This window comes from Indicator indicator, chromosome 25 (assembly GCF_027791375.1).
Source record: "Indicator indicator isolate 239-I01 chromosome 25, UM_Iind_1.1, whole genome shotgun sequence".
Taxonomy (NCBI): Eukaryota; Metazoa; Chordata; class Aves; order Piciformes; family Indicatoridae; genus Indicator; species Indicator indicator.
In genome coordinates, this window is record NC_072034.1 from 5,455,877 (window position 1) to 5,468,473 (window position 12,597).

Below are 12,597 nucleotides of genomic sequence, written 5' to 3' on the forward strand. Positions count from 1 at the left end.
GGTAGGCAAGCAAATAGGAGGAAGCTGCAGTGGGCGTGAGGATCAGTTTCACTCTTATCTGGAATGTATTAAAACAACGCAGACTACAATATAAAGGTCTGGAGAGAAGCTCATTTTCCATTGTGGTTACTGAAATGATACTGAAAAGGCTCTTTTTCAGCTAGTCTGTGGCATTGCACTGATAAAATTTCATTTGTTAACCCAATTCCTTTGAATTTTAACCTTTTATTAGCAGCTGCCTTTTCAATCTGTTTTAAAAATTTCAGTGCATAACAACTCTATTGTCATTTGACCTGATTGCCCTTTGAAAACCAACTGTTCTGTCTCTACTTCCTATAAGGGAGGATCCTTTTGTGTGAGACTTTAACTTGGAGAACAAAGTAGCTGTTTGCTAGTCTGTTGTGTGAGCCAAGTGGTGAGGTCACTGATACTTGGACCTGAATAACTTGGCCTAGTGGCTTCATCTGGCCTGCAGCTCAGATTTGTGAATGTTTCAGCTCTTCATCAAATATTTATAACTTGGAAAGATGAAACTGGGTTTGCACCAAGAGAAGGAAGAAATAACTTAAGATTATGGTCAAATGTAAAAGTATGAATGTAATGTGTGCTGTGGGTATCTCAGTTGTTTTGAGTGCTTACTGAGGTCATGTAGCCTTTCTTACGAAGCTTTCTATCAGCATCTGCTCACACAGCATAGTGAAATCTGCCTTGTTACGTGAGTACAATAGAGATACAATATGTGGCTTAGGATGGCTTGGTTTTTATGATTTTTCTTAAAATTTGATTTCCAGTCCCCAAAGAAATTTTTCTGTCTTCAAGTCTCTTCCTGTTGTATCTTAGCTCTTCCCTTTGTAGATATTCCTTGGTTTTCTGCACCCCGTTCCATCCAGTGTCTGAGAAAATGTCCCAGAGTTCATATACTTACAAGAAAATGCTTTCAGGAACACTTTCACTTGAGAAAGCTCACATGAAATTTACCCAGTGGATGTTCCTGCAGCATCTGCTTGTATGTTACACACAGGAGTAACGTATACAAGTTGTAGTCAGTGTGGCAGTTTTTATTGTGTACTTTTACATCATCAGGCTCATTGAACAAAAATTAGAATGGCATAACGTAAAGACAATTTCATTTTATGTTTGAGACTGAAAAGGCATGCTCTCTGCTTAAACACAGTAGTGCAGCATTTTAAAATCTAAGAAAGCATCCTATTAAAAAACTAAGCTACTGCACTAGTACTGCATTAGGTATGCAGACCTGATATCTCCCCCGCACCCCATGTAGCAGATTCTAAAAGAACATGATTTCCCCTGTACACAACACATGTATTGCACTATATAGCCTACTTACCACAAGTCAAAATCATGGGTCTCAATGGTACACAGAGATGCATTTTGACAGGTTTATTTCCCCTTTAATTAAAGGGGTTATGTATAAGTAAAAACAAAAATGGTTTTAAAGTTCACTAGCAGAGTGTGTCACATAGATCTAACACTAGGTAGTCACAGTACTATGATTTTTGACATGTTTTTAAGTATTTCACACTATTTCAAATAGTGTGGAATTACAGAGAATGAAAATATATTATAAAGCACCACACGTACTTGTTTAGCACCAGTTCCAACAAGTTATATTAACTAGTCGTGACCCTTGAAAGCTAAATTTGAGGTCGGAAAGAAATGAAGGGCCATGTCTTCAATTGCATGGGCTCTGTGTACTATCACCACTTATTTCTGTATGGAAATGGAGCTGTCTTGCCTCTTTGTTACACCACCAGACAGACACACAACCACACAGAAATGACTGACTGTCCACTCACAAAAGGAATACAAGCATCCCACTGTTCACAAAAGCCACACCACGCTGTCACAGCCAGGGTGTCTGGGGATAGGAAACAGGAAAACAGTCACTGGTGGTCACAGTTTGCACAGTCGCTATGAGGTAACACATCTGCCACACTTGTCACATGGAGTGTTTCATGGCCCACAGAGCTGTTGTTTCATCTTTGTAAGAAGCATGTTTGTTCATGCAATAAAGCACGCTTGCAGATATCATGGCCTTGGACAGGGAAGGTAGAAGTAGCACTGGACTTTGCAGTCTCCCTCTTGACTGCAGTTAGTTACAGCTACTTTCAAGCATGATAGCTGTTAGCATTGTGCTAGGAAGGTGATTGTTCCCCATGTTCTGTGTGCTAAGTTCAGTGGGGTGGCCATTTGTAAAAGCATAATATATTGGCCTATATTTGTCTTGTACATCGAGAGTAACTTTTTATCAGTGCACTTCTATAATATAAACCAGTAGGGTTTTCATAGCGTGGGGAAGGAATTAAATCGAATCAAGATGCATCAATACTTTAGAAGTCATTGAAAACTTAACTGTCATCTTCCCTCTAAGACCAGTCTGAACTAAACAGGAGTGTTCCAACTAAACAGGAGAGAGTTGTCTAAATGCTATCTTGTAAAAGATAGTAGTTTAAGACTTTATAGACCTTTTCAGACAGGTTTTGGCTCAGCATCTCCAGTATTTTCACTGTACATACTTAACGCTCTGCTATAGGATTGACAGAGGCTCCTAATGCTACTTGAATAAAGCCCCTCCAAAATCAGCAAGAAGAAGATTGGGATGTTTGTTGGTCTGATGCTGTACTGACAGGTAGTGGTAAATAAAAGTAAATTCTCTTCGAAACATTGTAGGTACTAAAAGATCTGAATTTCAGAAAGAAGACAAGTTATATTTATTTAGAGGAAATTAAATGAGGTCATTTGTTTCTGATCTAGCTCTTGCAGCTGTGCAGCATTTTTATGGGGAACCTAACTACTGTGCTACCTGTTTTACTTGGGAATGTACTTTATGTCTACTAAGCTCTGAGAACATTTATCAGAATCGCTGGGAAGCTGATTATTGACAATTATTTTCTGTCTTAACATTTAGTACATACTTGGAATTGCTTATTACAAGTGGTCTCATTAATCAGTGAAACAGGTCAAAAATACAGGGCTGAGTGTGAGATCACGGGACTAATAAGACAACAGTCAGTAACTGATTAACTAGACTGAAGATTAATTTTGATGTCTGTAATTAATTCTAGAGAAGCTGAGAACATAAATACGCTGGAGCTACTACAGCCTTCCTGTGGGCAGTGAATCTGACAGTGAGCTCTCCAGCTGTCCTGCTCCAATGTTACTCTATCACTTTTCCCCTTATCTTAGATACATGATAACTTGTACATAAACTTCCGTAATGCAGAGAGATTTTATCTGTATAGTAATCCTTAACTGGAAAGGTTGTGTATACAGCTTGGATTTAACAAAAAGAAAAACACAGGAATCAGGAAAATGTGTTTCCACCCACTGTGGGCCCCAGCTGTGCACTGTCTGTGCTGTTCAAGTTGTCCTGCCTCAAACTTTCCTGACAAAGTTTGGGTTTCATTATGGATGTTCATAGTTTGGTCACACTTTTTATCCAGGGTATGAAAGAGGATACTTTTGTGTAGACACCTGGAGAATCTTTCACTCCACAGCCATAGCCCCAGGAGGTCACACCATACACAACCCAGCTTTCCCCTGGACGTTCACACATCAGTGGTCCACCACTGTCTCCTTGACAGCTATCAACACGTTTCTGTTCCTGGATGTTTCCAGCACAGAGCATTCTTCCTGTGAATCTCCTTTTGTAACGCTCTTCACATATCCTCTTGGGAAGTAAGGGGATGGCAGCCTGTTGTAGTGTTCTTGAATAAGCCCTTCCTGAAAAGAGGACCCAAATTACTGTCTTGTTAGGATGACTGGTCTTGGAAACATAAATATTACTTCATTCAATTTTTGCTGTCAATCCTGTCAGTCATTAAATGAAAATGAGCTTAAATACTGAAAAAATGTACTGTGCATTTAAAATAATATGAAGTACTACATAGAGGGTTGGGTTTTAAGTCCCGGTAATTTCTGTGTACCAGAGAACGAATGGGATTGAATAAGCAGTGCTCTGCTTGTAAAATGTCAGGGTTTCAATCACTTGGCTTTTTTCTGTTGCTTGCACTTCTTTTTCAGTTGGAAACATGGAAAAATTAAAGCTAGTGTTGAGAGTTTCTTAAAGTAAAATCATAATACTTGTAATTATGATTCATATAGTAGGTTTGAAATTTCAGCTGAAGTACTGGGATGATGTAATTTCTTACTGTAATTAAAGCCAACTATTGCAGTGGCTAATGTTTCCTTAAATAGATGTCCAGAGTAAACAGTATTGCAGAACTTTCAGTGAACTGTGTAAAAAGATGGACAAAGCTAGGTAATGAATTACGAACTGTTTTAGCAAAATCCCTACCATACAAGTCCTATCTCCTTTACAGTGACACAGACATCTGTGCACACAGAGAGAGGATGAGCTGATACTTGGCCTTGCCGCCTTGTCTCCTTGCCAGTTGGAATGAGTCAGGGGAACAAAGGCTCAAGTGCGGTTCCTGTCTTGCCGTGTATTCCGCACCGTAAAAACGTGAAAATAAACATGGTTATTAATTTATAAAATATTTAAAAGACAAAGGCCTTTGAAGAGGAAGAATCTTGTACTGACCTAAAAGGTGACTAAATAGTTTGCTCCAGAAGTCTGGATTGCAGATTGCTCTGTGACTCTTGTAAATTCTGGCAAGATGTTCTCTTATTTAGATCTAACTGCTGATGGAAAATGTCATCCGTAACAAGGGAGACTAAAGATGTTCTTTGAAAGTCTATTGTGTGTGTATTTTCCATCCATTTTTCTGTTGCAGTAGTGTAATTGAAGGAATCTTTCTAAAATACTCGTTACCTTAGACACCTTCAATGTATTAGAGCTGTTAACAGTTATGTTCTGAGGCAGAGGGTGATAAGCTGCTGTGCAGGGCGTGCCTGGCAACAAATAAGCTTTTCATTCATGTTTGTCAGGCTTAATGAAGCCGTTTTACTGACTGGTTCTGTGGTTTAGAGTGACATGGTTAATCACCACTTTTCAAACACAAACTAAATTCAGCAAGCAAAGTGTTGTCATTCCTGGTTAAGGATCAGGAAAGAAAATATTCCCCTATATAGAAAGAGTACAAGTGGTCCCATTTTGAGCATTTTCTTATTTTTAATATTGGAGTTGTTTGAAGGGGTGGTGGCTTTTTGTTTTTATATAAGCAGCCGAAATTAATGAGATTGGTGGGTGGAAGTCATTGAAAATTTTTACCTGTGTCACCCCATCCAGTGATGTAACAGTTGGGAGCAGTTTTCTGTGGTCTTTCTCTTCTTAATGGCAAACAAGCAGGTAAGACATGGGTACTGAACCTGGCACACTGTTCCTCTGGCCCCTGTAGCCTCACCAACGCAATATCATAGTCACTGCTGTCAGGCCTGTAATCTCTATGCATCACAATCTGTTGGACTCCAATTTCTTCCTCATATTCTTCTGGTACCAGTGTGTGATAGTCTCCAACTCGCACAGCATAGCTCCGAGTATTGTTGCCATACCTAAGATTGAGGTGAACACAAAGAGGGCTGGCTTATGAAAAATCAGATCCTAAGCCTGCAAACAGATTTGATCAGGCTATTTAGTAAGAATGAGACAAGCTGCCAGTAATTAAAATAAAAACCTGAGTACTAACATTATTGTGATGTTCCAAATAATTGCTGAAATGAAAACAATGTTCAAGTTTGCTTTGTAGGTTGGTTGAGAAATTCTAGAGGCTTAGATAATTTAACAAACACATCTTTATGCTAACTGAAATTATAATAAGGAAAGCAAAGCATATATACATCACAAGCACCTGTTGTCAAAGTGACAGGAGGCCTGTAAATCTTAGACTTGCTTTGCAGTCAATATGACCCCAATTTCTTCCGTGTCATGGACTAAGTGGTAAATATGTTGGAGATCATTACTGTGGCTGAAGTAACAAATTTCAGTGCATGCCTTTGGAGATTTTTGGATTACAGGACACAACCCTTCTCAGGAAAATGCAAACAAGAGAGTACTGTTGGGTACATTTATTTATTTTAAAATCTGGCTAAGCTAACCCAAATATTTTTCCTTTGACTTCTCCCTTTCCCTCACAGCCTTCAACAGGAAATTTATAATATGTGTGCAGAAAATACCCTAATGGTGTCCTGTCACTTTCTAACCTATGATTGTTCTTTTTATACCCTCTAGCAATGTGCTGATCTCCACAGCCTACTAAAGCTTAGAGGACCAGCAGACTAAGCAGGAACATTACAGATTTCTTGTGAACGATACATAGCTGTACCACTGAGTATTTGTTCTAATTGTGAGTTGTGTTCCTGGTTGCCTGCAAAGCTTTCCATGTCAAATTCTGCACATCTCCATCAGATGTTCTATCAGCAAAATGTCACCTCTAGGCTTATAAGGACAGTTAGTTGCAGGCTGTGATCAAGCATCTTTTCATCTGAAGTGAGTAGTGAAAAGGAGTGCTTTCCTGTCAGACATAGATCAGATAGTACAGTAGAAAACTTGCTATGTCCCTGATTTGACAAGAGGAACAGTTCCTTTAAGTAAGTTCCTCCTGGTTTTATGTGTTATGGATGATGGTAATTTTTTAGCAAAATCATGAAGAAAGGAGATTCAGGAAAGTATATGTTAATTAAAAGTACTGGTTTTAAACACTTCACAATGAGAAGTGCTGTTTCTCCTGCAGAAGTATGAAACTTTAAGAGCTACAAGGCTTCTAGTGAAAAGCTTAATAAGCAATCATTGCACAGACTTAACCATACTTCTGTGCACATTCACACACATAAGGCTTTCTTAAACTGATTTTTTTCATCAGTAGACAACTCTGTTTCTTCCCCTGTAGTACCTGGTACTTGCCAGATGTGGAAATATTGTAATACAGCATCAGTACATAAAAAAGGTAAAGTAATATAGCTTAGGGGTGTCAGGAATTTTAATTCTGCTCTAAATTTCCTGGTGTCTTACTAGGTATTTGGTTCTTCTGTCTTCATGGTCTTAGTTCTCAAAATACAATTACCAGGGCCATATTGAAGTATACATGGGCATTCAGGAATGCCTAAAGAAACATTTCAGTAAGAGCTATATTACTAGAACAGTGCACTGATCAAGTAACACAGTATTTTCCAAAATGGCATCATGGTCATTATAATTTCCTTTTCTATGCCTCATTTCTAATTATCCAATGTTGGTTTTTTTAATATATAGACCTGTATAGCTGTCAGAACCACTCAGGACAACACTTACTAATAAGATGGGTGGGTTATAAAAGGAAAAACAGCTTCAAACACTTTTTGATCTTAAATGATAGTCTGTGAAATCACAGAAATGAGTAATGCTGACATACTACTGGAAACGCGCAAAAAAATGTATTTAACTTTTATCTATAGTAGAGATGAGCCCACTTTTGTTACTTAAGCAGTGTTCCAATTTCCAGGATATGAGAAATGGTATACTGGCCTTTCTCTTGTCTGTCTGTGGAAAGTATGTGAAGAAGCTGCTTGATCTATAGATAGCTCTTGAAAACCTATCCCCTTGAAATCACTCTGAGATCATTAGAAGTTCAATCCAGTCTAGAGCTAAAGGTGCCTTCTCTCCTTTACAGTAAACAGTAGTGCACCCACAGGCTGTTGGAGCTGCATGCTCGTATCTAGGTTGCACTGTTTTAAATGCAGCATCCAGGGCAAAACAATACTTAGGCATGGGGTTTTTTAGTTTTATTTGAAGAGAAAAGAGGTTGGTTTGTAGGATTTTTTTAAACGAAAGACCAACTCTTTGGAACAGTTTTCAGTGGGCTTGAACTGGAACGGTTTTTGCCTATGTCCAGAACAGCAAAATAGTTTGAAAATACACTTCACTGCTGAAGAAGAACCTACCTTTTAAAACAATGTGCAGCAGTGAGGACCCAGCAGCTGCTGATGAGAGTAGCACCACACAAGAGTCTTCCATCACCATGAGAAGACTTCAGTCGGAGTGCAACATGCCACGGCCAGCCACCCCTAAAGAGGACATGAGACATTGCCTTTGGGGTACAACAATGGAAAAGTAAGGTAGCTTGTCAGTTACCTTGAATTTAAATCCTGCTTAGTTTTTTCAACTGACATAGCCTGCAAACGATGTTATTTGTTGAGTGGCATCTGAGAATGCCTTTATATTCGTGCAGCATTGAGAATTCCGTTTAACAGTGGTCAGGACTACTTTACAGATTGTTTGGGCATCCAGCACTCTGAGTGCTTCCTCCCACTGCCAATTATTTCAATTTTCCCTTCTCAAGTTGCGTTCATTGTGCCAAAAATACATTCTATGGGTTCCTTGCCAGATACCATTCAAGTCAACGAACCACAAATTTCCTGTCAACTGGAGAGGGGAAAGAAGGGAATTTCTTGAAAAGCTTAAGTTCACATCCTTTCCTGTCTGCATTCAGATCTTTGTGTTGTTTCAAAAGGGAAGCTGGCAACACATGAGGTCTAAGGCAGCTGGAGAAAGCACCTTTTATTAGCCTATGATTGTCTGGTTTATATAGTAGATCTGGGATACATATTTGCAGGCCTATGAAGACAGGGTGAATTCTTTTTCTCCCGTTTAACAGATTAGCAAAATACGGAATTGGGAGGAGAGAGAGATGCACCAGAAAGCAACAACATCATCCAAGAAATACCATCAGGCAGGCTTAGGTGTGTCTGACTACTGTCAACTTAAATAGATGTGCTGGAGTACAAGAGCTGCCCACAATCTCATCCTGGAGCTGCCAGTGCCAAATGTTTTAAATTCAGGTGGAGAAATTTTCTCCCTATAAACATAGAACAATGTAGACATTTTTTAATTCTGGAAGATGAGATTCAGCATGTCTTTCCTAAGTGGGATAGTTCAGACAGCTTTGGATTTTGTAGTATGTATGTAAGGATCCAGTTCCTTTTAGAACTTTGTCAAGTTGTTTTAATGACTTCTTGTGACAATGAGTCCTTTTCTGACATTGTTCATCAGTTCCTTTTCTTGATTCTTGAAGCATTTATAAGTACACTATTAGATTTCTCCCACGTTTCTGTGTCACCTAAAGTCCCTGTGGTTATTCAAGATCAAGGTTCTTGCTCAGACTTAATTGTACAATCTATTGTTTATCACTGTTTCATTTCATCCAGTATCCTTTGTACACATATTCTGAGACAATTCTTTTTCTGTACAATGCATTATTTATTACTCTCATTTATCTTACTACTGAGGTAAGTAATCCTACTTTGCTCTGTCTGACTGCATGTCAATATTTTTCTGGGCTCCCTCTCCGTACTGTTCTTTGACGCTCCTCCACTTAGGCACTGTTTGTTTTGAAATGGATTGATTGATGCTGTGCGTAACCTTTGAAATATACTTTGAATATATTTCTGCTGCTACCTCATGACAAGCCAAAAGAAAAAGAAACCTACAGTAAAACTATAAATTAGACAAACCTCTCATGGCAAATACATTTCTTAGAAGCTTTGTATTCATTAAGACTTGTCTTTACCAAATATTTACCGTAATGAATTTTTCCCACCAATGATTCGCTTTTGTCGACGATGGAGTAACCTCAATCCACAAACAGATGCAAGAGAATCTAAACCAGAAAGGGAGATGCAGACAGCATTAAACTCAAAATGAAAAGTAGCCAATCTTCAATGAGGATTGACTGAAAAACAACTACAAAGGCTGTAGTTATTCTGTGTTTCAGGGTATTTTTTAAGGACATTTTTCTCAGACACAGTGTATGCAGAGAGGATTTCCCACCACTTTTTTTAATGGAATTCTTGACAGAACTGTTTACTCTGTGATGTGGGATTATGTACCTCCATCTCTAACTGCTGTGACAGTTTCCCATCCAAACCTGTTGGTCTGCTACTCACAACAGGGCTTCACCTTTATTGCTGTTCCCCGGGGCCTTCTTGCTTAGGTGGTCGCAGATGACCCCTGCGTCCTCGCTGTGCCGGCAGTTGTGCATCCCAATGTCCTGCTTAATGCAGTCAACCAAGGATCTTTCACTTCCTGTACATTTCACGTTATCCACATGGATTGGGCCTTTGCCCTCCCCGAAATACGCCATTGTCCTTGCTCTAGCCAGACCTCTGGAGACAGAGCATATATTTTATTAAGCATTTTGAGGCATTATTCTTCATTTTACTCAGATGAAATATTTCAGAGAGAGCAGTAAAATACATTGAAGTGTTATTCCAAGTCACAGAATTACAGAATGTTAGGGGTTGGAAGGGACCTACAGAGAGGTCCAAAGCAGGATCACCTAGGGCAGGCTGCACAAGAATGCATGCAGGTGGGTTTTGAAACTCTTCAGAGAAGGAGACTCCACAACCTCTCTGGGCAGCCTGTTCCAGTGCTCTTACCCTAAAGAACGGTCTCCCTGATTCAGGGATGACAGCTTCTCATTGCCTTTGTTACTCTGGTGTGTAGGGAAAAAGATAGCGTAGTAAAATTGCCACAGGTCATTAGTGTTCAAGAAGCGTTCATGTATACAAGTATTTTACGTAGTATTACAATTTACAAATATGCATAAAGCAAACTATGTGAAAGCTGCTTTTTCATAATCTCTTTAATCCTCATCTAAAGTCAGGATCTGTGAATGCTAAAAATAATTTGTTCCGGTCTGATTCCCTCAAAATGACAGGCCAGCTAAATGCAATATACTTCCAGTGTAGTAGGAGCTATCATTCACATTCACATATCTATTAGTTGTTAATAGTTATTAACATATTTCATTATCATAACAATTTTAAAGTGCATCCCACAGCCGAGTTACAGAACTGTAGCTGGAGAAAGACTGATCCCAGCTCAGTCTCGGCACCTGCCTTGTGGGAGGAACCCTGAACTTGGTGCTTGTATAGAATTTTTGTACACAGGCCTCAAGGCACTTTACAGAGAAGGTCAGTATGCTATTCCTGTGCTTGCAGAAGGATGAGCAGCAACTTAAGTAGTTAAATGTTGGGCTTAGGATATGTTATTAGAGTTTGAAGTTCTTATCCTTACAGCTTATATGTATTGCCAAGCAGCTTCAGCAATGATCAGTGGCAGCTGTCTGAATGACCTCTCTTGAATGATAAACTTTTTTCCCAAATGAGGGAACAGATGAACAAACACAATAAAAACCCATGATTTCTGCATGTAGGCATTTCATTTGATAACTTTGTCATCAGTTTTTACTTTTAATTACTTAGGATAATGGTTCTTAATTAAAAAAAATAAATGTATTGTTGTGTACAACAGTTTGAGTCACAATTAATTTGGAGTGGGAGACCACTCAACCAGCTATACAGAGAAGTGGGGCAGTGTGTCTGAACTACGAGTTTACAAGTCAGTTAACAGCAATTTACTGGTATTTTATTGTGATAAGAATATACTGAATAGTAACTAACTCAAGTGTTGCCCAATATCATAGCTTTCCATTTTGAAGGCTATGTGGTAACTGCGTGTTGTAAAGGTGAGTACTTCTATGCATACAGAAGGGTAACAGCATGCTGGAGGTAGAGCCATGAATTGCCCATAACCATATAAAAATGTGAAAGTCATTCATACAAGCTTCCTCCTTTTTTTGACCAGCATACAGAAAGCCTTGCCTGTTTGCATTTTGTTACCTCATAGTGAAGGATAGGAAGGCAGGTTATCTAAGTAGGCAATGTTGGTTAGAGTGCAGGAATTGTAAAAAGCCAGGACAGGGAATTATGTGAAACATCTGACACAGATACCACAAGGTCAACAGTCCTGTTGATAGACCAAGGTCAACATTTTTAATTTCCATGGCTAGCATGTATTTACCAGATAATCCAAAGCCTTAACTGACTTTGGAACCAGTAGAGGACAATCTTTTCCTAATGAGTTTAGTATGATTTAACTTGTCAATCATAAGCAATGTGTCTCTTCTTGCCTCAAACATTTTTCATATTGTGAATGATACTCTGGCTACAGACAATGAACAACAAATGTCCAGCTCTCCAATACCTTTTGGCAGCTGATGTGTCATGTAGGCCACTACAAAACAGTGAGACAGTGCAGGCAACCATTGCAGACTCTTACCTGATTTTGGTATCTGTGTCAAAAACCAGAAGTTTCTGCTTTAGGGCATTGCAGTGAAGTTTCTCAGGATATTGAAAACTACTTCGCTGTGAACCACCACAGTAATCTTAGCCTTTCTCAGAGAAGTATTTATTGCAGTTTAGTATAGAATTGTCTCTGCAGACTCTTACCAGAAATAATAAGGGCACTGCCTTCCTTGGCTTAACAGATAAATTTCAAAGAGTATTCTGATAGGTTTGAGGTCTCATATGCAAATATTCTAGGTGAAAGAGATGCAGAGAGACATATAGAGATGTAGGTGAAGGAGGGAACTTAGTGCGTATGGATTGCAATCATGCATTGACATGAGACTGAACTCCAGAGACTCTTCAGTGCCTTTATATGAATTCACTGGAAGAGCTTACAAAACTCTCCTTTGCTGTTTACTCATTCTATCAAAATATTTCTGTATGTTAAACAAAATCACATAGTAAATAAGTACTTGAGGAAAGGTGTGTGTGTTCTCTTAGTGTTTGTCTTGCTACAAGTCTCCATTTTTAGGTAGTCTTTTCTTCCATTTGTAATGATAAATGGATAATTTT

General features: G+C 38.9%; 1 protein-coding gene across 1 annotated transcript in view; it reads right to left on the bottom strand.

Moving 5' to 3' along the window:
* Nucleotides 1-3,436: 3,436 nt before the first annotated feature.
* Nucleotides 3,437-12,597, bottom strand: part of PRSS12 (serine protease 12) — a 30,116-nt gene continuing 20,955 nt past the window's right edge. The window contains exons 9-13 of the mRNA XM_054392330.1: nucleotides 9,854-10,059; nucleotides 9,476-9,554; nucleotides 7,840-7,962; nucleotides 5,195-5,475; nucleotides 3,437-3,744 (exon numbers count right to left, since the gene is read on the bottom strand). Coding sequence (XP_054248305.1) covers nucleotides 3,437-3,744; nucleotides 5,195-5,475; nucleotides 7,840-7,962; nucleotides 9,476-9,554; nucleotides 9,854-10,059 — 997 coding nt within the window. The remainder of the gene's footprint in view (nucleotides 3,745-5,194; nucleotides 5,476-7,839; nucleotides 7,963-9,475; nucleotides 9,555-9,853; nucleotides 10,060-12,597) is intronic.